A 23,581-nucleotide genomic window follows, 5' to 3' on the forward strand; every position below is an offset into this window, starting at 1 on the left:
GGAGACAGGTTACAGCCTGGCTTAGGTAAGCGGCGCCACGGAGATAAGCCCAAATGCCTATGATGAGCAACCCATACAGACTGTATTCTGCCCTGAGATGGGCTATATGAAGACAGTCAGGGGGCACTGAGGTGCACTGGGGGTGTGAACCCCCTGACACCCAGCTATGGACATTTACAGGGATATGCAGCCCATAAGAAAAAATATTTGACAGAGCCCCAATTAAACAATAATATACAGAGAAGCTTGGTACCCAGCTCCACTAAGGCCAGAATTCTTTAAGATACTAAGGGGACTCAAAACCTCTCAATTAGACTCCATGATTCTATGTGCCATTAGTCATAAAGCTAGCTTGTCTACATGTACAAGCCTCTTAGGGCCAGATCATGAAATTAGTTACATCAGGGATGGGGAACATTTTCAGGGTTGGGAGCAGCTGATCCATGAAAAATCAGTGGGGGTTTGCACACAAGTGAGAAGCAAAAAACCAAAACAAAACCAAAACCAAACAAATAACCCCCACGCTGATGTAGCCCCAGACTGAGGAGAAACTCTCTCCACATTCCCATCGCACACCAGAGCCTAGAGTGGCCCAGGCTAGTTAATGTTGCATGCTCCAGCTCTGCGAGTGGCAGCAGAAAGGACTGGAGTGCCCACATGCTGGGGGAAACTCCAAGCCTCCTAGGCCAGCTCCAGGCAAGCCAGGGGCTGCATTCACCCCGCCCCCCCGCCTTAGGTTTCCCACCCCCTGACTTACATGGTTAGCTTAAAGGTTACAGTGATGACACACAGCATCATACCTTCAGTTAAATGTCTTCATTGAAAAATAAAGCAGCTGGCTATTATTTATACCCGGATATTGTTGGATGCTAACCAAGACACAAAACTTGCAACAGTCTCTGTCTCAAGGAATTTTCAAGCGAACAAAGAGAATACAGGGACAAGAAGGAAACCTAGAGAAGACAGGTGGGTTTTGTTTTTTTAAAAAGAGATTTTAATCTAACACTTCATTTCTATCAGTGTAGGCTGGTTGCATGGGCTTCGTGGTGATTAGAACATGACGAGGGACTGCCTGCATAGGGGGCAGCATGGAAGAAGATATGAAGACAGGAGTGGTAAAAGGATTATTTTCAGACCCTAAAGTGGTCTATTCTAAACTTCAGCATTGCTGGCTTCTCAGGATTATAAACTCCTAGGCTACGTCTAGACTGGCATGATTTTCCGGAAATGCTTTTAACGGAAAAGTTTTCTGTTAAAAGCATTTTCGGAAAAGAACATCTAGATTGGCATGAAGCAAAATGCAGGACAATGTAGCACTTCTGCATTTTGCTTCAGCTACCCCAGACTAACACGGCTACATTTCTATCACTAGATTGGCATGGACACTTTTCCACAAAAGCACTTTTTGCGGAAAAACATCCGTGGCCAATCAAGACACGCTTTTGCACAAAAAGCCCTGATGGTCATTTTCGCGATCAGGGCTTTTTTGCAGAAAACAAATCTCAGCTGTCTACACTGGCCCTTTTGTGCAAAAGTTTTGCGCAAAAGGGACTTTTGCCCTAACAGGAGCAGCATAGTATTTCCTGCGGTAGAGCAGCTGGGGTGCTGCCGGTTGGTCCCGCAGCGCCACTCTGGGCACTACTGGACCAACCCGGCAGCACCCCAAGTGCTCTGCCCCAGGCGTCCTGATTCAGCTGCTGCTGGTCAGTTTCAGCAGCAGCTGAATCAGGACGCCTGGGGCAGAGCAGCTGGGGTGCTGCTGGGTTGCTCCAGTAGCGCCGATGAGCTGCGCTACTGGAGCAACCCAGCAGCACCCCAGCTGCTCTGCCCCAGGCGTCCCCAAGTCAGCCGCTGCTGAAACTGACCAGCAGCTGACTACAGGAAGCCCGAGGCAGAGTTGCTCTGCCCCAGGCTTCCTGGAATCAGCCGCTGATCAGTTTCAGCAGCAGCTGACTTGGGGACGCCTGGGTTTCTTAAGTTGAATCTGTATGTAAGTCAGAACTGGCGTCCAGATTCAGCCGCGGTTGAAACTGATCAGTTTCAGCAGCGGCTGACGCCCGTTCCGACTTACATACAGATTCAACTTAAGAACAAACCTACAATCCCTATCTTGTACGTAACCCGGGGACTGCCTGTACTTCAGCTTTTCCCACATCATCTATCACTAGGTTACCCCCCTCATCCAGTAAGGGCCCCACACCCTTCACAAGTCTCATTCATTGGTGTGGCTGAAACAAAAAACAGGACTATGTAGCACTTTAAAGACTAACAAGATGGTTTACTAGGTGATGAGCTTTCATGGGCCAGACCCACTTCCTCAGATCAAATAGTGGAAGAAAATAGTCACAACCATATATACCAAAGGATACAATTTAAAAAAATGAACACATATGAAAAGGACAAATCAAATTTCAGAACAGAAGGCGGATGGGGGGCTAATGATATTAGAGGTGATAATTGGGGAAGCTATCTTTGTAATGGGTAAGATAATTAATGTCTTTGTTTAAACCTAGGCGTAAAGTGTCGAATTTAAGCATGAATGTCAGTTCAGAGGATTCTCTTTCAAGTGTGGTCTTAAAAGGTCTTTGAAGCAGGATGCAGGTAATCAAGTGGTTGAGACAATGTCCTTTCTGGTTGAAATGGGAAGAAACTGTTTTTTCTTTGTGATCCTGTCTAATATCTATTTTGTGGGCATTGATCCTTTGGCGAAGTGTCTGAGACGTTTGTCCAATGTACACAGCAGACGGACACTGTCGGCACATGATAGCATAATTATATTTCTGGATGAGCAGGAATATGTGTTTTTGATCTTATAACTCTCGGCTACATTTCTATCACTCATTGGTGTGGGTGAGTAGTGCTTTTAATGTGGGTTTTATTGCTAAGTCTGGCAGACTGGGAGTGAAGGGATTGGTGGTGCAGACCTCTCAGCAAAGATGGTTGGGAATCTCTCAATTTCAGGCTTCAGTGAAAGGGAAAGTGCTTCCCTTGGGAGCAGAGGATTGGGAGTTGGTGGTGTGTGTAGGGAGGGCGTTTTTGTGGGTGAATGGAGCTGGCTCTGGAGTGATGCAATCTCCATTGAAAAGAATAATAATCTTCCTTCCTGTTCCTCCCCACTGTGGGGAATTGAGGGGCCCACCCAAGTAGCTAGAAGGGAGGTCCCCCAACCCAAAGAATGTCTGATGCTGAGGAGGGGGCATCCCAGACTCTTTCAATCAGGGATGGAGTGATGAATTTCTCCTCTAGGGGTGCCAGTGGGTAGATGAGAGAGTATCTTCTACATTCACTGGGGAGGTGAGGTGTTTTCCTGTGGGGATGCCCCAAATCTCGCAGTGGGATGGGGTGAGGTTCTGCCCTGTGAACGTGAGGCTCCCAGAGGGGGTTGAAGCTGGGGGGCTCCCAGAGGGTGGGGATCAAGCTATGTCCGAAGGGCATGGGGGCTTCCAGTGGAGGGTCAAGCTGTGCCAAGGGCATGGAGGGGTCAGGCTGTGGTGAGGAGGTAGCGGGGCGGGGGGGGGAAGAGAGGTGTCAGGCTGTGTCCAAGGGCTGTGTCCGAGGGGCGGGGAGTAGCGGGGGGGGGGCAGTCAGGCTATGGTGAGTGGGTAGCGGGGGGGGGTCAGGCTGTGTCCGAGGGGCGGGGGGGTAGCGGGAGGGGGTTAGGCTGTGTCTGAGGGGGAAGTAGCGGGGGTGTCAGGCTGTGTCCGAGGGGCGGGGGGGTAGCGGGAGGGGTCAGTCTGTGTCCAAGGGGCTGGGGAGGTTGCGGGGGGGTCAGGCTGTGTCCGAGGGGGGTAGCGAGGGGGGGGTCAGTCTGTGTCCGAGGGGCGGGGGGGGGGGTCAGGCTGTGTCCGAGGGGCCGGACACAGAGTAGCAGGGGGGGCCACTCAAAAAGAAATAACAAAATGTTTTTAAAGTACATTAGAAGCAGGAAGCCTGCTAAAAAACCTGTGGGTCCCCTAGATGATCGAGCTATAAAAGGAGCAATCAAGGACGATAAAGCCATTGCGGAGAAACTAAATGATTTCTTTGCTTCAGTCTTCACGGCTGAGGACGTTGGGGAGATTCCTGAATCTGCACCGTCCTTTGTGGGTGATGAATCTGAGGAACTGTCCCAGATTGAAGTGTCATTAGAGGAGGTTTTGGAACAAATAGAAAAACTTAATGTTAACAAATCTCCGGGACCAGATGGCATTCATCCAAGGGTTCTAAAAGAACTTAAATGGGAAATTGCTGAGCTATTATCTGTGGTTTGTAACCTATCCTTTAAATCGGCTTCCGTACCTAATGACTGGAAGGTAGCCAACGTGACACCAATATTTAAAAAGGGCTCTAGAGGCGATCCTGGCAATTACAGACCAGTAAGTCTAACTTCAGTACCGGGCAAATTAGTCGAAACAATAGTAAAGAATAAAATTGTGAATCATGTAGAAGAACATAATTTGTTGGACAAAAGTCAACATGGTTTCTGTAAAGGGAAATCCTGTCTTACTAATCTGTTAGAGTTCTTTGAAGGGGTTAACAAACATGCGGACAAGGGGGATCCAGTAGATATAGTATACTTGGATTTTCAGAAAGCCTTTGACAAGCTCACTCACCAAAGGCTCTTATGTAAATTACATGGCCATGGGATAAGAGGGAAGGTCCTTTCTTGGATTGAGAACTGGCTAAAAGACAGGAAACAAAGGATAGGAATAAATGGTAAATTTTCAGATTGGAAAGGGGTAACTAGTGGTGTACCCCAAGGGTCAGTCCTGGGACCAATCCTTTTCAACTTATTCATAAATGATCTGGAGAAAGGGGTAAGCAGTGAGGTAGTAAAGTTTGCAGATGATACCAAACTGTTTAGGATAGTCAAGACAGAAGCAGACTGTGAGGGACTCCAAGAAGATCTCACCAAACTGAGTGACTGGGCAACAAAATGGCAAATGAAATTTAATGTGGATAAGTGTAAAGTAATGCACATCGGGAAAAATAACCCCAACTATACGTACAGTATGATGGGGGCTAATTTGGCTACGACAAATCAGGAAAGAGATCTTGGAGTTATCGTGGACAGTTCTCTGAAAACTTCCACACAGAGTGCAGCGGCGGTCAAAAAGGCAAATAGGAATTATTAGGAAAGGCATAGAAAATAAGACCCAGAATATCTTACTGCCCCTGTATAAAACTATGGTACGCCCACATCTTGAATACTGTGTACAGATGTGGTCTCCTCACCTCAAAAAAGATATTTTGGCCTTGGAAAGGGTTCAGAAAAGGGCAACTAAAATGATTAGGGGTTTGGAACAGGTCCCATATGAGGAGAGGTTAAAGCGACTGGGACTTTTCAGTTTAGAAAAGAGGAGACCGAGAGGGGATATGATAGAGGTCTATAAAATCATGAGTGGTGTGGAGAGGGTGAATAAAGAAAAGTTATTTATTAGTTCCCATAATAGAAGAACTAGAGGACACCAAATGAAATTAATGGGTAGCAGGTTTAAAACTAATAAAAGAAAGTTCTTCTTCACACAGCGTGTAGTCAACCTATAGAACTCCTTGCCAGAGGAGGCTGTGAAGGCTAGGACTATAGAGTTTAAAGAGAAGCTAGATAATTTCATGGAGGTTAGGTCCATAAAAGGCTATTAACCAGGGGATAAAATGGTGTCCTTGGCCTCTGTTTGTAAGAGGCTGGAGAGGGATGGCAGGAGACAAATCACTTGATCATTGTCTTCGGTCCACCCTCTCTGGGGCACCTGGTGCTGGCCACTGTCGGTAGACAGGATACTGGGCTAGATGGACCTTTGGTCTGACCCAGTACGGCCGTTCTTATGGAGGGGTAAGCGGGGGGTCAGGCTGTGTCCGAGGGGGCGGGGGAGGAGCGGGGGGGGGTCAGTCTGTGTCCGAGGGCCGGAGGGGAGTGGTGGGGGTCAGGCTGTGTCCGAGGGGCGGGGGGGGGGGCGCGGAAGGGCCAGTCTGTGTCCGGGGGGGTGCGGGGGGTGCGGGGGGGGTCAGTCTGTGTCCGGGGGGGAGCGAGGGGGTCAGTCTGTGTCTGGGGGGGAGCGGGGGGGTCAGTCTGTGTCCGGGGGGCGCGGGGGGGGGTCAGTCTGTGTCCGGGGGGCCGGGGGGTGCGGGGGGGGTCAGTCTGTGTCCGGGGGGGCGCGGGAGGGGCACGGGGGGGGTCAGGCTGTGTCCGAGGGGCGGGGGGTAGCGGGGGGGGGTCAGTCTGTGTCCGGGGGGCGCGGGGGGGGTCAGTCTGTGTCCGGGGGGGCGTGGGAGGGGCGCGGGGGGGGTCAGGCTGTGTCCGGGGGGGTAGCGGGGGGGTCAGGCTGTGTCCGAGGGGCAGGGGGTAGCGGGGGGGGTCAGTCTGTGTCCGGGGGGAGCGTGGGGGGTCAGGCTGTGTCCGGGGGCCGGGGGGGCGCGGGGGGGTCAGGCTGTGTCCGGGGGGCGGTCAGGCTGTGTCCGGGGGCCGGGGGGGCGTGGGGGGGGTCAGGCTGTGTCCGGGGGCCGCGGGAGGGTTAGGCTGTGTCCGGGGGGCGCGGGGGGGTCAGGCTGTGTCCGGGGGCCGGGGGGAGCGGGGGGGGTCAGTCTGTGTCCGGGGAGCGGGGGGGGGGTCAGGCTGTGTCCGGGGGGGTGGCGGGGGGGTCAGGCTGTGTCCGTGGGGTGGGGGGGAGCGGGGGGGGTCAGTCTGTGTCCGGGGAGCGGGGGGGGTCAGGCTGTGTCCGAGGGGCGGGGGGTAGCGGGGGGGGGGTCAGGCTGTGTCCGGGGGGGGGTGGCGGGGGGGTCAGGCTGTGTCCGAGGGGCGGGGGGTAGCGGGGGGGGGTCAGTCTGTGTCCGGGGGGCCGGGGGGGTGCGGGGGGGGTCAGTCTGTGTCCGGGGGGCGCGGGGGGGGGGTCAGTCTGTGTCCGGGGGGGTAGCGGGGGGGTGTCCGAGGGGCGGGGGGTAGCGGGGGGGGTCAGTCTGTGTCCGGGGGGCGCGAGAGGGGCGCGGGGGGGGTGTCAGTCTGTGTCCGGGGAGCGGGGGGGGGGTCAGGCTGTGTCCGAGGGGCGGGGGGTAGCGGGGGGGGGGGTCAGTCTGTGTCCGGGGCGCGGGGGGGTAGCGGGGGGGTCAGGCTGTGTCCGGGGGGCAGCGGGGGGGGGTCAGTCTGTGTCCGGGGGGCGCGAGAGGGGCGCGGGGGGGTCAGTCTGTGTCCGGGGCGCGGGGGGGTGGCGGGGGGGTCAGGCTGTGTCCGAGGGGCGGGGGGTAGCGGGGGGGGGTCAGTCTGTGTCCGGGGCGCGGGGGGATAGCGGGGGGGTCAGTCTGTGTCCGGGGCGCGAGAGGGGCGCGGGGGGGGTCAGTCTGTGTCCGGGGAGCGGGGGGGGGGTCAGGCTGTGTCCGAGGGGCGGGGGGTAGCGGGGGGGGTCAGTCTGTGTCCGGGGGGGGCGGGGGGGTCAGTGTGTGTCCGGGGAGGCGCGGGGGGGTCAGTCTGTCCCCCCGCGCACGGGGGGGGGCGCCTCTCCCCGCGCGCCCAGAGGCAGGCCCGGCGGCCTGTGGCGGCGGCGGGGGCGCGCGCGCTGCCCGGGCTCGGTCGCGCCCCCGCTCGGTCACGTGTCTGCAGGAGGCGGAGCCGCGGCCGGGCTGCTGCGGTGTCCTGGGCGCTTGGCAGGGAGCGGGCCGACCCCCCCGGTGCGACGGGCCCAGGCCGGCTCTCAGCCCGGCGCCGAGGCGGCGGCTGCCCAGGTGAGGGCGGGGCCGGGCGGGGGGCTCGGGCCCGGCGGGGGGGGGGCGGGTCAGCGGGGCCGGCCCGGGGAGGGCAGGGGCCGGGCACGGAGCGGGCCGGGCCGGCTGGGGGCGGGGGGGGAGCGCGGCCGGCGGGGGGAGCGCGGGGGCGCCCAGGCTCCCGCGGGGGGGGCGAGGCCTGGCCTGGCGCGTGGGGGCGGGTGCCCGCCCGGGCCTGGCGGCGGCGGCTCGCGGGGCTGGGCTCTCCCTGCGCGGGGTGGGGTCCTCCGGGGGCGGGGGCCAGGTGCCTGGGGGGGGGGGCTGGCAAAGGGCCGCGGGCCCCTTTCTCCGGCTGAATGTCCCCGGGGCTCCCGTGCCACCTCCCGGGGGGGGGTCGAAAGTCCCTGCCTGGATGGCAGCCCCCCCGGCACCCCGCCCAGCAGGGCCCGCACCTTTGCTCTCACGATGCCTCCTGCAGCCAGGCGGGCCGAATAATGTTATTCAAAGAGAAACCTCTGATTTCCTTGGCTCAGTTAGTCCCATGAGCAGCTCGCCTAGGTCTGACCCAGCCCCCCGAGAGATGAAGACCTTTGTCACTTCCCAGCATTCCCTGTATGGGCTGAACATAGCTCTGGAGCTCTTGCGTGCTGCCTTGGTGAATCTTGTGCACACTGGCTTCCTCATGTCTGCACTTTGTAGTTGTGGACCCCTTAAACGGGATCCATCCCAGTTTAATAGGAGGGTATTGAATGTTGCATTGGCTAGAGGGTTCATAGTCATACTTCCATTTCAAAGAATGTAGCACTGCTAAGATGGTGTGGATTGTTCAACTCGGATCCAATGTCCTCCTTTTGGTTCTGTCATAGGCTCTGTCATGTATGGGAAACTGGAAGATCCTGTAACTATTTTATTTGATCAACTATCCTTCCTATTTCTGATTTTGAACAAATGCAGGCAGTATGTCAGAGGTTTATTTGTGTTCTCTTCCAGCCCTTTTAAAATAAATTGAGCAACTTTGTGTCCTCTTATTGTGAAGTCTGCATTATTTTTTAAAACACCAACTGTGTTAAGAGACTTGATTACAGGGAACAGTGGCTTTGATTTCATAGGGGTGTCTTGCCTGGCCAGTTGTGCTACCTTTTCTGGTTTTGAGAGTAAACTGCAAAATGTAAATTACAAGAATGCTGTAGAAGTTAAGCCAAGATGACAGGGTTAATTTTAGTCCTGTGAGCCTTGTCTGGATTTTAAAATTGTGTATTGCACACACACAACCCACTTCCCACCTTAGTTAAGCTGCAACTTAAAGTTTAAAGGGACAGTCTTATCTGAGCTTCAGTTATAGAAATAACTCCATCTGTTATCATAATGCTATTAAACCCTCATGAGTATTTTTCATTGTATCTTTACAGAGGTGATATTTCAAAGGGATTCAGGACCCAAGCATCATTCTTCATCCTTCACTGATGGGGAAAATAACGAAAGGTCCTGCATAGGGATTTAATAGTGTAGTCGATTAACCAGTTAAACGCTTATAGGTTAATGCTACAGACTTCACACGTTTCCCTTCCCCCACCCTTGCCAGTAATTTTTTTAGCAGGCTGGCCAGCAGGCTGGCTCAGTTCTGGCTCACACCAGGTCCAGGAGCTCAGACCCTCCCTTAAACAGGGGCTGCTTCACCCTGCACTGTTGCCTCTTTATCAGAGGCAGCAGCACTGGGCGACAAGCAGCCGGTCTACAAGGGGAGCTGATTTTTAAACTGGCTCCCCTCATGGACCAGTTCCTGCCCGCACTGCTGCCTCTGATACAGTGGCTGCTGGAACCACCTCTGGGTACTATAGAATAGTTGACTAACCGATAAAAATTCATAAGGTTACTTGACTATTCAATTAACCAATATTTAACATCCCTAGTCCTTCAGCACCTTAGAGACTCGCAAAAAATATATAGGTAGTATCATGAGCTTTCATGGGCACGACCCACTTCTTCAGATAAATGGGCCACAAAGAGTGAAATGATCAAAAGTGTCCTCTATTTATGCAAACAACAAATTTTGGTTGGTCAAATTTAACCACATATGGTCTATTTCTTCATTGTTTTTGTTCACCTGTGGTGGTGAGCACTTTGTGGTCCCATGGATTTCATGTGGAGTTGTGTGTGTTAATATCTCAGGAAAATAGTAGATGTTTCAAATTAGGCATCCAAAATCAGTGGTTGCTTTTAATCTTTTTGGGCTAGTTGTCTACAGTTACACACAGCAAATTCATAGCAGAGCTGAGAATAAAACATGAATCTCATGACTACTTAGGTTACTACCTAATCAATTGAACCATACTGCTTCCTTTTAATATTAACGTAGAATGACCTGGTTTTACAATGATATTTTTTCATGATAATACTTTGATCCTACCTTTTGCTATTAAGGTCATATTTCATGATTTCTGCACCTCACTCAGGCTTCTGCTCACTGCTTCACTGTCCCCCTGGGAATTAAAAAGTGTCCCTTAGCAGATTTCAGACTTACCCAGTGGAGAGACTTGCAGTTGCTGCTCCTATGGTCAGTTATGCTTTGTCTGAAAAACTTGCTCGGTGGCAGAACTCACAGGGGAGGAACTACCTGCAATAACCTTGCTGCTTACATGATAATCATAGCGTTAAATCTGATGAGTATAGTTATTTATTCCCTTTAAAAAAAACCCCAAAATATCTTGAAAATCAGGCATTTCTAAAATTAGATTAAACTCTCAGTGGCCTTAAAAGTGTGGAACTGCAGTTACATTTCAATAAATAACCTCTGTGCTGTCCTGGATACTGTCCATGTAAGCCTTGTGAGGTAAATAAAAATCTGAGTAAGATACCGAGTTGACACCACTAAACCCTGTTAAACACATTAAAGCCAGTATATTTTGTCAATTTATCTGTGGACCTTAAAAAGTGCATAATATTAGATATCTTGTACTAGATCTACAACATTTTAGAAATGGTGTGAATCATAGTTGAGTTGTGTGGGTGTATTGGGTTCATGATGTATGTAGGGGAAGGGGACCGCACTGTTGAGGATACCAAAAGGTTAATATGGCTGTAAGATTCTGACATCTCTGGGCTGTATTGGGGAAAGTGGGATTGTACAGGTTTTTGATGTGTATCTGAAGTGCAGAAGGCAAGATTCTTTTGTTTCAGTCTTGCTCAAGAGATAATGCATTTTTAGAAGCTCACTATTAGTTATGTAGGTTGTGCTCATGGTGAATTTAATATGTAGAATGTGGACTGTAGTTCTCAACACTGAAAATGAGTCTGGTAACTTGTTATACTGTGTGTAGGCATACAGTTGTTTTGATAACCTTTCGGAAGGTAGGGGGAAGACTGGCTTGAAACATACTAGACCAGATAAGCCTGAGGTCATCATAAATTTCCAGGGGACAGCATCCTAGTGAGAAACCAATGCTGTTGCCTACAGTTATTGTCTAGATAGTAGAAGTAGACAAGCATGTGCTTTTAAAATTTTTGCTTGTCAGTAGGGCACTGACTTCTTCTTTCAAGTGGTAAACTTTCCACCCTTATTCATATCTTTGTGCTCTCCAGAGTAGCAATGCTTCTTGAAAAAGATATGTTCTGGCCAGTGCTCCTTTGTCTGTGCTAAGGATATTAAGTAACGGTTAATTTACTAGTCAAGTAGTCAATGGAAATTCCATCGACTACTGGACTTGTTGATAGGTACTGCTGCATAGGTACTTGTTGATAGGTACTGCTACCCCTACTGGGGCTCTTGTACATTTCAAAGAAGGAATGGGGAACTCCAGGTGCAGCCTGGGGCCAGCGGGAAGTCCGGCTGACTCAGGGCTGCACATGCTAGCTTTGAGATGTACAAGGGTACCTGGGCTCCATGCTGCGCTGCTGATTTGAAATGCCATGAGAAGCTGGGGTCAACTGGGGATTCCCCAGCTGATCCTGGGCTCTGCATGGCATGAACCTGGGATCATCTGGGCACACCCCAGCTGACTGCGGGTTCTGCGTGGCATCTCCCCAGAACCCAGGGTCAGCTGGGGGCTGCTGATCCTGGGTTCCGTTGAAATGCTATGCTGGAGCCTGGGATCAGTTGGGGAGGTTCCCAGCTGACCCCGGGCTCCATGCGCGGGAGCGCCGCACAGCTGATCACAAGGAGGAAGGAGAAAATTTGTTCCTCTTGGTTTCTGAGGACAGGACAAGGAGTAATGGGCTTAAAGTGCAGCAGGGGAGGTTTAGATTGGACATTAGGAAAAAATTCCTAACTGTCAGGGTGGTCAAATACTGGAATAAATTGCCAAGGGAGGTGGTGGAATCTCCCTCTCTGGAGATATTTAAGAACAGGTTAGATAGACATCTGTCAGGGATGGTGTAGGTGGAGCTTGGTCCTGCCTTGAGGGCGGGGGGCTGGACTCGATGACCTCTCGAGGTCCCTTCCAGTCCTATGATTCTATGATTCCCGCCTCGGAATTAAAGAGTCGAGGATCCCACTTTAAAAACCCTGACATTTCAAAGGGGCAGTGCCACATAGCTGATCCCGGACTCAGCTGTGCCGCACTGATACTTTGAAGTACCCCCTCTTCCCTCCCTTTGCTGCCTCTATCTGAGCAAGGATGTGGGGGAATTGACTAGTTGACTGACTGTCTGATAAGCATTTGCTTATTGGATAGTCAACTACTCCTTAACATCCCTAGTCTGTGCTAGCTTGTAATTATTTTTTTAGTTATATTCCAAAGTGCAGTGTTAAACTCATGAGGCTGTAATGATTTTTGGATCCTGACTATCTTTTAAACTCAGTCTCTCTCGTTTGATGCTTCAGGAGCTGAGAGATCAGCCAAGATTTTGATTTAACAGGCAGGCTGGTGTCAGGGTTTTTAAAGTGAGATCCTCGACTCTTGAATTCCTTTCAACACATTGGTCCACAAGAACTCAATTTTTATTTCGTTCTTTCAGTGTAGACCCTATTATTAGTGTGTGTGTGTGTGTGTGGGGGGGGGGGGATTCAGGCCCTCATTCTGTGCTTGGGACACTCGTACAATTGACAGTATCCTATCTTAATCCAAAAACATGCCCATTCTGTTATAGCTCAATTGCTGACTTCCTAGTTGCACCTAATGGTAAATACATTCCCCCACATCCCCCCAAAAAGGAAAGTAGTGGAACATTAATTACATTGTAACTGGAAGGTTAGTTAATACATCTGGGTGGTTATAGGGGGAGGTTGAGAGTGAAGGGGAATGCATATGGATAACCACCCTGGTAATAGCTATCTCCTTTTTTTTTATCATGAAGGAGCTCTAGATTTAAATATCTCAGTTGTCTTCTGTGGCAGTATAACAAAGGGAGAAGGGCAAACTTTTACATAACCAGGTGCCAACTTGTTGAGAGTTTAAAAAGTTAAAATGAACATCTGTTTGGTTAATATGCTTCTGCCATTACACGCCACTCAGTAATTGGGCTGCTATAATAGGCACCAGATTCTGTTTTATGTAGCCCCACATGTAGTGTGTTGTGGGAGAGGAATTATGAAACCGTAGGAGAGTTTGAGAGGAGCTGAAGAGAGAGACAGGGAATGTGACCTTTACTATAAACAATTTGAGTTCTGATTTGATAAGTGCAGCCTCTTGGTGTTGGTTTGGATTGAGCATGCCCTATTTAGATTTTGTTCCGTCTCTGTGCACGTGAGGAAGTGCTACAGATATTTTTCACTCTGCCTACAAAGTGTTTTGCAAATCCTCCAGGCCTTGGATATGCAATTTAAGAAGTGTAAATAAAAATTTAGAAAAATAAATCCAACATTATACTGGCTCCTATGTGGGGATTATACCTTTTGTATCTACGTACAGCTAGCAATAATAGGCAACTGTTACATTTAAAACCTCCACGCTCTTTGACCCTGCACCTTCTCCAGTTCTCAAACTTGCCTCTGATTACTAGAAAAGAGAGAATTCTCACTCTTTTCCCTCCACTTGAGCTTCTTGACAGTTGTGCATTTGGAGCTTTCTGCCCTGATGTTCCTTGCCTAGTCTCCTGACTGCAGCATGGGAAAATGTCTAACTATCTTTTGGTCCTCCCATGTGAATAGTTTCAGTGTTTGCTTCTCCTATTGGTCATAGATTTCCCAGAGAGTAGCAAAATGAAATTTATATGATTCTTCTCAGCTTCACTGATTATCACAGCTTTCTTAATAGCACCAGTGACACTAAGAAGTATCTTGCTAATTTCATTCTGCTTCTGCTTGACTAAGCTGAAGCAGTAGAAGACATTACTGAAACGCATCATTGTGTGGGTTCAGGTACATAAAGATCTTAACTTTGAAGGTTAAAATATATGTTTCAAAATGAAAGCTAAAATTGGCATTCCTTATTGTCAGGGAAAATTCTCTTAGTTGCTTCTAGCAATCGGATTTGTCAGTCTCGTGCAGAAATTTTGATGTTAAAATTGTTTGTGGTATCTTAATGCTGTATTTTTGTACTTTAAAACATTGTTTTAGAATTCTGGACTTTTGCAGACATGTTCAAAGAATACTTTCACAGCAGAGACAGCAGAATAAATCAGATTTGGAGATCTTTATCCAAGATATTCTTAGTAGTTGGCAAAAAAGCTTGCGGTTAAAACTTTTTTATTTCAAAACATGAATTCCTGGTTGGATTATACTCACATTTTATACATTCTACCAAGATTTTTCTGGCAGAAGTACTTATGAGAACCTTGGGTCAAATCGGTTTAGTTGTAGGTAAAGTGACCTTTCAGTAGAAAGCGTGTCACATTTAGGGATGTATGTGACTAATCGATTAGTTGGGTATCCGATAAGCAAAGCTAGTTGCTTCTACCCCCTTTGCTACCTCTATCAGAAAGAGACAGCAAGGGGGAGGGGAGAAGAGGACGTGCTGGAGGGAGCCGGCTTAAAAGCTAGTTCCCTTTAGCTCCATTGGAGTGGCGGGGGCAGGGTTGCAGTGGCAGTGTTCCACCTTTGAAATGTACAAGAGTCCCTGCTGGGGCTCTTGTATGTTTCAGAGTGGAAGCACTGCATAAAACCTGGGGCCAGTTGGGGAGTCTGAGAGTCCCTTGCTGGCCCCAGGCTCCATGAAGTGTTTCAATCTTTGAAATGCACAAGAGCCCCACTGAGGCTGTTGTACATTTCAAAGATGAGATGCCCACTTCTTCCTGTGAAATGTAGCAACAGCCAGATGGGCTCTTGCTACATTTCAAAGCAGAAGTGCTCTTATTGATTAATCGAATAGTTGATGAAAATCCCATCAATTATTTGATTAGATGATTAATCTGATTTTAACATCCCTAATCACATTAACTATAGATGGTTCTCCATAATTAAAAATTCGTTCTGCTGTACTTGAAAAATCAAACTAAAGCACAGTTTATCAGAAAAATACATGCACATTTAATTAAGTGATTATTTCATTTTTTAATGACTGAATATGCCTGTATATCTTAATTAAATTCTGCATTACTATAAATCTCTGGCTTTATTCTGGAGCAGAAAATTGTATTTATATTGTTTCCAAATGGATATGTTCTCTTTCACATGAAACGAACAATTTGGCTAATTGTAATTCACCATTAAACTTTTCAGGATGGTAGTTCCAAGAACAATGGTGACACTTCAGATTAATTTATAAAAAAAGGGAGACCTGGGGGTATGTTTGATTAAAACTTATGAAAATATTAATCTTTTAAGGTAAGTGACTAGTTGCAGTTGGAATTTTTCTGAAGTTACGTTTTCTCTTCTTTATTCTTCTTTGGTCATGTCTGGGGAACTGATCATGTACAATATGTACAATAAATGTTAGAATGTCTCAAGTGGTGGAAATATGTCAAGGGACATCATATAGAATCATACTTTTCAGTGAATTTCAGTGAAGTTTATGGAATTTTAATGAATAAATCCACCATAAAATAGAATAAAATTCCATTAAAGCATGTCACTATGCCTCATACCCATGATCACCTACATCTAACAATTTGCCTTGCACCTTGTGGAAATATGGAGGAAAGATTTTTTTTAGAGAGTCCTGTTGTTTCGGTATTATGGGGAGAGCTGTTAGCTGAATCATATAAACTGTAAACTATTCTTAAGCCTGTTTAATATTTATTCCTGTAAATTCTAATTTAAACATAATCTTAACTGTAATTAAATCCATTAACTTCTGGATAGTTGCCAAGAACTTATGTTTCTTTAATATTTTAAGTGGGTGGTGGCTTATATAATTAATGGCCAGAGGAATAATACAGGAGAAGTGTAAAACTTCTGCTATGGGAACTTCATGCCAGTTCACCTCAGCCTCTGCAACTTACAGTGAAACCTTTGTTAACCGGCACTCTTTTAACCAGAAAACTTTGTTAACCAGCCTCACCCCCAGCCACAATACTGTCACGTCTTCAGGGGCCCAGACCTGGCTTGGTTTACCATGATTGGCTTAACAGTTTTTTATTTAAGAAGTACTAATCATCTTTAACTCAAAATAGAAATGTGACACCAACTTACTTGCATGTTCCTGTCCGGTTGCCATTTTGAAATTTCACTAGCCCAAACTCACTGCCACGTGTAGCCGTGCAGCAGTGAGCTTGGGCTAGTGACATTTCAAAATGGCGACCGGGTGGGAACATGCAAGTAAAGCAACTGCTTCACACTACAAAACTATCAATATTAAAAACTTGAGTTTTACTATTATTGTCCATTGGTTTTTCCTAGGTTGATGGGACCCTCAGATAATTGGAATTTTTAGATAACCGGAGCGCCCTAATCCCTGAGCATGCCGGATAACACAGGTTTTACTGTACATAGTAAACTCCTGGCAAGTGATCTGTTACATCTAATATTGATGTTGTATATTAAAATAAAGCAAACATCAACTGCACTTCACTCAAAAGCACTATCTATCATAATTCTAAGATATTTAAGGTTATTTGAGTGTCTCTCAATGACTCTGGCCATCCTACCTACTGTGCTGTATGGAGAGAGAAATCAGTCTTTATGCATGTAACTTTCTATCTAAGCTGCTGTTTAATCCTGGTTCTGTGTCCCTTTAGGTCAGGAATCTGGTTTTCTCTCTCAGGCACTCATAGTAACTGATCCATGTAATGGTTCAAGATCAATTTCTTTTAGATTTAAATGGTTGCTAAAATATTCTCTTATGACAGAAATAGAGAAAAATCACAAATAACAATATCCTAACAATGATTACTATGGTAAATGGTGTTAGTCCGACCTTAAATTTAATAGGAAAAACAACAAATAGTTTAGTAGCACCTTAAAGACTAACAAAACATGTAGATGGTATCATGAGCTTTTGTGGGCACAACCCACTTCTTTAGATAACTGGAGTATTAGAAATCCAGATCCAAGGAGATACATTTCTCCCCCCCCCTTTTTTCCTCCTCCCTCCTTCTCTTATTTATTCTTGGATCTGGACTTCTAATACTCCAGTCATCTGAAGAAGTGGATTGTGCCCACGAAAGCTCATGACACGATCTGCATGTTTTGTTAGTCTTGAAGGTGCTACTAGACTATTTGTTGTTTAAGTTTTTCCTGTTACAGACTAACTCGGCTACCCCTATGAAGTTCTCACATTTAATGACAGAATATTGAAATCTTATGTGTAGGATAATCCTCTTTCAACCAAAAGCCATTTGTTTCTGCTGGTCAGTTTGATATCCATTCATAGATTTAGAGAGGTCTGTCAAGGTAACTGGAGACATCAACATAAGAACGGCCAGACTGGGTCAGACCAAAGATCCATCTAGCCCAGTATACTGTCTGCCGACAGTGGCCAATATCAGATGCCCCAGAGGGAGGGATCACAACACGTAATTCCCATGTGATCCTCCCCTGTCACCCACTTCCAGAGAGAGACAGGCTAGTGATACCATTCCTATCCACCCTGGCTAATAGCCATTGATGGACCTAGCCTCCATGATTTCATCTAGCTCTTTTTTGAACACTTTTAAAGTTCTAGCCTTCACCACATCCTCTGACAAGGAGTTCCACAGGTTGACTGTGCGCTGAGTGAAGAAAAACTTCCTTTTGTTTTAAAACTGCTGCCTATTAATTTCATTTGGTGACCCCTAGTTCTTATATTGTGGGAATGAGTAAATAACTTTTCCTTATTCACTTTTTCCATACCAGTCATGATTTTATAGACCTCTATCATATTCCCCCCTTAGGGCTCGTCTAGACTATGTTGAAGTTTTGAAAGAGGATATCTTCTTCCGATTTCACTTTCAAAACCTCATTTTTTGAGGATTAGCAGCTTTTTGAAAAAGGGAGGAGGTTGCTGAAAAAAACACATCCCGACTACTTTCACTTTCGAAAGCTCTGCTTTAGAAAGTGAAATTGGAAGAAGATATGCAAATTCCCACGGAATTTGCATATCCTCTTTCAAAACTTCAGCGTAGTCTAGACATAGTCTTAGTCTCCTTTTTCTATGTATAGCATTGATTTTTGTCATTCAAGTGTCAATTCGTGTTTACCATTACCTCATCTCCTAGGCCAAGATGGTAACTACTTCTGCTGTATTTTTGGCTCATTTCTATATATGCAGAGTTTGAAGATTTTACTAGACACACCTACCAGAGGAGGAGACCAGAGCTTCACTAGCAAATTCCAAGGGCAGATTTCCATCTCCCTGCCACCAGTTGCTAGGAAAGGGAGAGAGTTGGGTTTTCTGCTTTGGTGGTATCCCTGCAGCCTGCTTTGTATTAGTCTTTGGCTAGTAGATGTCATATAAACTTGAAGCTCCACCTCTCAAATCTCTAACCCCTTCCTCATTTTTTGTTTTTGGGGTCATCCTCCCTAGTGAGCAACTCTAGAGCAACAGTAGAAGCAAGTGCAGAATTTTCCTACAGAATGTCATGGAATTGACATAATTACTGAATTTTAATTTGTATGAATTATAACCATTTATGTGCTGATCTCAGCACAAAGATTGTTCCTTCCACCTACAAAAATACTTTATATTATAAATTGAGTTAGTAAACAGTGATTTGGTTTTGCAGCAAAATGTTTGTGTTTTATTATTTAAAACAATTTTTTTTTACTGAAAACACTATTTGCGGAAGATTTTGTACCATATAGATTATTACTTTTGTCTTATGAACCATATTTGTTTTTCTTTCAGGGTTTATTCAGGCACTGCAGGAGGATACCATTGTTTAAAAATGCTTACTAGCCTGAGGTTAGCGAGGATGTTTCAGGAGGGTTATCTTGGTAAGTAAAAGAGGTTTTTGGAGGTCTCCTATTTTCCTTTCTATAAAAACAAAACAAACTATTTTCCCCTCAAAAGCCCATGGTCAGGAGTCTGCTGTCTCTGGAGCTGCTTTTTCAGTCTTCCACATAGGGTTATTAGAGATCAATATGAAGTATGTACCTATACACCCACCTTTCAGTCAGAAGCGCTGTGCTGCTTGCATGATTTTCCCAGTCCTTGTTGCCATGGTGAGCAAAGGTTAGAGCTTAGTGACTGACCGTTTATATAGATTAATGAAACTAGTCAACGTTTTTTCCTAAAGTGAAATCTAATGAATATCTGAGTTTTTCTTTTCAGGGACTTTTATGCGTTATGACATTGGTTCCTCGTCTCCTCTGCTTTCTGAGCATGCATGTAATGTTAACGCACAGCAGACTGTTGTTTGCTTTTTTAAAGTTTTAACAGGACTTGTGCCAAAAATGATATAATGTGACAAAAGTTTTAATAGATTAGATGTTTTGTAACTCTTTGGTGCTCTTAGATGCCTGGAGTCATGGACAGTGGAGTCATGGACACTTTGTGCTACAGAGCTCTGTTGTCTAGAAGGGTGGTACTGATGGTGTGTTTTTGTAGATTGAGTTAGAATGGGGCCTGGGACTTGGGCCTTATAACTTTGAGTATCACGACATTTCACTTTTACGACCCATAGCTGCCTAGTGTATCACAAGAACAAGAGTATAATCCACAAAGCTTGAATTAGGGACATAGGCTCCCTATGCAAAGAACGAGGATAGATAGGCATCTTAGATTGTGATCCACCAAAGTCAATGCACTAGCCAGTGGAAGTTACTGACTGTGGATTGTGTGGTCAGCCCCTTCCTCTCAGATACAGCCAACTCTCTGCTGTCAGGCTTCCATTCTTAGCTCTTGGAGGGGTAGCCATATTGGTCTGTTTCTGCAAAAACAAGGTGTCTGGTGATTCTTTAAAGACTAACAAATTTATTAAGGCATAAGCTTTTGTGAGATATTAGTCACTTCCTTAGATGCTGAAAAGAAAAGAACAGAAAAAAGGAAGGGATACAGAGATGGAAATGTGACATCAGAACTAATTGTCAGAGTGGATGTGGCTCTTCTCTAACACTGATGAGAAGGTGAGAGTACCTAAAGAGGAAATTACCTATTGTAATGTGAGACGCACTCCATGTTTATGTTTAAACCTTTTATCAGGATCTCAGGTTTGCATATGAATTTCAGCTCAGCAGTTTCTCGATACAGTCTGGTTTTGATTTTTTTTTTTTTTTAACCTGAAAATGCAACTTGCAAGTCAGAAACTGTGCGCCCTGGTAGGTTAAAGTGCTCCACCACTGGCTTTTGTATGTTGCCATTCTTAATGTCTGATTTGTGTTCATTTATTCTTTTGCATAGAGACAGTCCAGTTTGTCCTATGTACATCGCAGAGGGGCATTGTTGGCACATGATGTCATATGTTACATTAGTAGATGTGCACATGAATGAGCCTATGACAGAATGGCTGATGTGATTAGGTCCTATGATAGTATCACTAGAGTAGAGGTGAGGACAGACTTGGCAATGGGGTTTGTTGCAGGGGTAGGTTCCTGGATTAGTGTTTCTGTTGTGGGGTGTGAAGTTGGTGGTGAGTATTTGTCTCGGGTTGGGGGGTTGTCAGTACTTCAGGACTGGTCTGCTTCCCAAGATCTATAAGAGCGAGGGATTGTCATCTATGAGAGGCTGTAGATCCTTGATGATGAGTTAGAGGAGTTTTAGCTGGGGGCGACAGGTAATGGCTAGTGGTCTTCTGTTGCTTTCTTTGTTTGGTCTTTCCTGTAGTAGGTGACTTCTGGGTATTCACCTGCCTTTATCAGTCTGTTTCTTCACTTCTCTGGGTGGGCATTGTAGTTTTAAGAATGCTTGATAGAAATCCTGTAGGTTTCTGTCTTTGTCTGAAGAATTGGAGAAGATGTAGTTGTATATTAGGGCTTGGCAATAGACAATGCATCGTGTGATGTGTTCTGAATGAAAGCTAGAGGCATGTAAAGAAGTATAGTAGTCAGTAGGTTTCCATTATAGAGTGGTATTTGTAACCATTATTTGTACTATAATGTCCAGGAATTGGATTTCTTGTGTGGACTGACCCAGGCTGAGATTGATGGTGGGGAGTAAATTATTGAAATCCCAGTGGAATTCTTCAAGGGCTTCCTTCCTGTGGGTCCAGATGATAACTATGTAGTCATTGTAGCACAAGAGGGGGAGGGAATATGGGGATGGGAGCTGAGAACACTTTCTATGTCAGCCATAAAAATGTTGGTGTATTGTGGGGCCTTGCGTGTACCCATAGCAGTGCCTCTGACCTGAGGGTATAAATCATCCCCAAATCTGAAATGGTTGTTGGGTGAGAACAAAGGCACAAAGTTCAGCAGCCAGTTGTGCCATGGCTTCATTGGGGATATGGTTTATGATGACATGCTGTCCATCCTTGTGTAGAGTGCTGATATAGAAAGCTTTTACATCCATAGTGGCTAGGATGGTTCTTTCGTGAATATCACCAATGGATTATAGTTTCTTCAGGAAGTTGGTGGTATCTCAAAGATAGCTGGGAAATCCCCTTCAGCATAGGGCCTGAAGAGGGAGTTAATATAGTCCGAGCGTCCTGCAGTAAGGGTGTGTCTAGACTACCTAGTTTTGTCGACAAAAGTGGACTTTTGTTGACAAAACTATACCAGCGTCTACACTACCGCTGAGTTCTGTTGACATAACGTCGACAGAACTCAGCAGTTTTGTCGACGCTGGTATACCTCATTTTACGAGGCATAACACCTTCTGTCGACAGAACTCTGTCGACAGAAGGTGTTATTGCCTGTAACGTTGCGTCCAGATTACGGAGTTCTGTCGACAAAGCAGCTTGCTTTGTCGACAGAACTCAATGTGTCTGGACGCTCTTTGTCGACAGTATCTGTCGACAAAACTTCTGTCGACAAAACGCGGTAGTCTAGACGTACCCTTAGAGTGCCAATGCCTGAGATAATGTGCTGTCCAGGATTTCCAGGTTTACGGATCTTGGGTAGCAGATAGAATATACCTGGACTGAGATCTTGGTGTGTGTCTGAGAATTTGTTCCTGTGCTGCTTCAGGTAGTTTCTTGAGTAGATGGTGTAGTTTCTTTTGGTACTCCTCAGTGGGATCAGAGGATAATGGCCAGGAGAATGCAGTGTTGGAAAGTTAGTTAGCAGCCTCCCATTCATAATCTGACCTATTTGTGTTGATTACAGCACCTCCTTTTCAACCTTTTTGATGATAACGTTAGAGTTGTATCTGAGGCAGTGGATGGCATAGGGTTCTGCATGGTTGAGATTATGGGACAAGTGATGCTGCTTGACCTCAGTTCCAACCTGTGCATGTTGGCGGAAGCACTCTATGTAGAAGTTCCGTCTGTTGTTGCGACTATCAGGTGGAGTCAACACAAAATCTTTCTTGTGGCATTGGTAGGATGGTATCTAGGGGCTAGGGTGTTGTTCAAAGGAGTGAAAAGCCAGTTGGAGAGCACTTTAACCTCCATGGACTCAAAGTTTCTGATATTCAAGGTGCAATTCTCAGGCAAAACACTTTCAAAGCAAACTACAGGTTGAACCTTCTAGTCTGGCACTTTCTGGCCCAGCAACATCCGTGGTCTGGCATGATTTCAGTTAGCCAGATGTCCACTTATCATGGGTGCAGCCAAGTTTCCTACAGTGCCGTAGAGTTTGTTTACAACCACTAGTCCTGGCTCTCAGTGTTCTGTGCTATTATTTAGCTCTGATTTACCTCTAAAAGTCTTCTAAGAGCCCAGTAAGCAGTGGAAGTATTGGTAATGTTGCTGACCCAGAGCTGGGCAATAATTTTTGGTAGGAGGCCACTCCAAGATTTTGGAAAATGGTCAAGGGCCACACTTTTCTATGGAGGGGGTGCAGGGTCTAGGATGGAAGTTGGGTGCAGAAGGGCACATGGGGTAAGGCACTGGGGTGCAGTAGACGGTATGAGGTTCGAGAGGGAGTTTGGGCAAAGGAGGGTTTGTGACCTGGGTCAGGAGATTGGGGGTGTAGGATCAGGGTGCAGGAGAAGATTCTGGCTGGGCTGGGCGGGGAGATCACAAAGCTTCCTCCACCCCGCAGAGCAGAGAGCGTCATGGACTGCGTTTTAAACAGTGCAGCTGTGTGCAGGGTGGTCCGTGGGCCAGATCCAATGACTTGGTGGGATGGATCTGGCCCCTGGGCTATATTTTGCCCAGCCCTGTGCTAGATAATATTGACCTCCTGTGGTTTGGCAAATTCTCTAGTTCGGCACCAGTCAGGTTTAAATAGACACACGGAGTAGCTCTTGCACTACAATAGGTAATTTCCCCTTCAGGTACTCTGACCTTCTCATCACTGTTGAAGATGAGCCACATCCACTCTGATTTAATTAGCACTGATGTCACACTCCCATCTCTGTCTCCCTTCCTTTGATCTGTTCTTCTCTGTTTTGCATCTGAGGAAGTGTGGTGTAGGGATGTCAGTGTGTAGATGACTACATGACTCACCGATAAGTCTAGGCTTATTGGTTAATCCTGTTGACCACAAGCATTCCCCCCCACCACCAGCTGCCTTGGTATTAATAGAGAGGCAGCAGTGTGGAGTGTGAGGGAGACAGGCGAGAGCTGATGCACACAA

The 23,581-nt window shown here is 46.8% G+C and overlaps 1 protein-coding gene and 1 long non-coding RNA gene across 7 annotated transcripts in view; one reads left to right on the forward strand and one right to left on the reverse strand.

Annotated features, from left to right (window-relative positions):
- Positions 1-8,242, reverse strand: part of LOC142818872 (uncharacterized) — a 47,444-nt gene extending 39,202 nt beyond the window's left edge. The window contains exon 1 of the long non-coding RNA XR_012896572.1: positions 8,124-8,242. This is a non-coding gene — a long non-coding RNA (uncharacterized LOC142818872). The remainder of the gene's footprint in view (positions 1-8,123) is intronic.
- The window catches only part of NCOA6 (nuclear receptor coactivator 6), a 76,991-nt gene continuing 60,932 nt past the window's right edge, over positions 7,523-23,581 (forward strand). For 2 of the 6 annotated variants that reach the window (XM_075901411.1, XM_075901413.1), the window contains exons 1-2: positions 7,523-7,692; positions 18,810-18,898. Coding sequence is in view for 1 of the 6 variants with exons in the window: in XM_075901412.1 (XP_075757527.1) it covers positions 18,850-18,898 (49 nt within the window). In the remaining 5 variants the exon portion in view is untranslated. The remainder of the gene's footprint in view (positions 7,693-18,809; positions 18,899-23,581) is intronic. The other 4 variants (XM_075901410.1, XM_075901412.1, XM_075901408.1 and 1 more) reach the window with 2 other exon arrangements.

The sequence above is a fragment of the Pelodiscus sinensis genome, chromosome 18 (assembly GCF_049634645.1).
Source record: "Pelodiscus sinensis isolate JC-2024 chromosome 18, ASM4963464v1, whole genome shotgun sequence".
Lineage (NCBI taxonomy): Eukaryota > Metazoa > Chordata > Testudines > Trionychidae > Pelodiscus > Pelodiscus sinensis.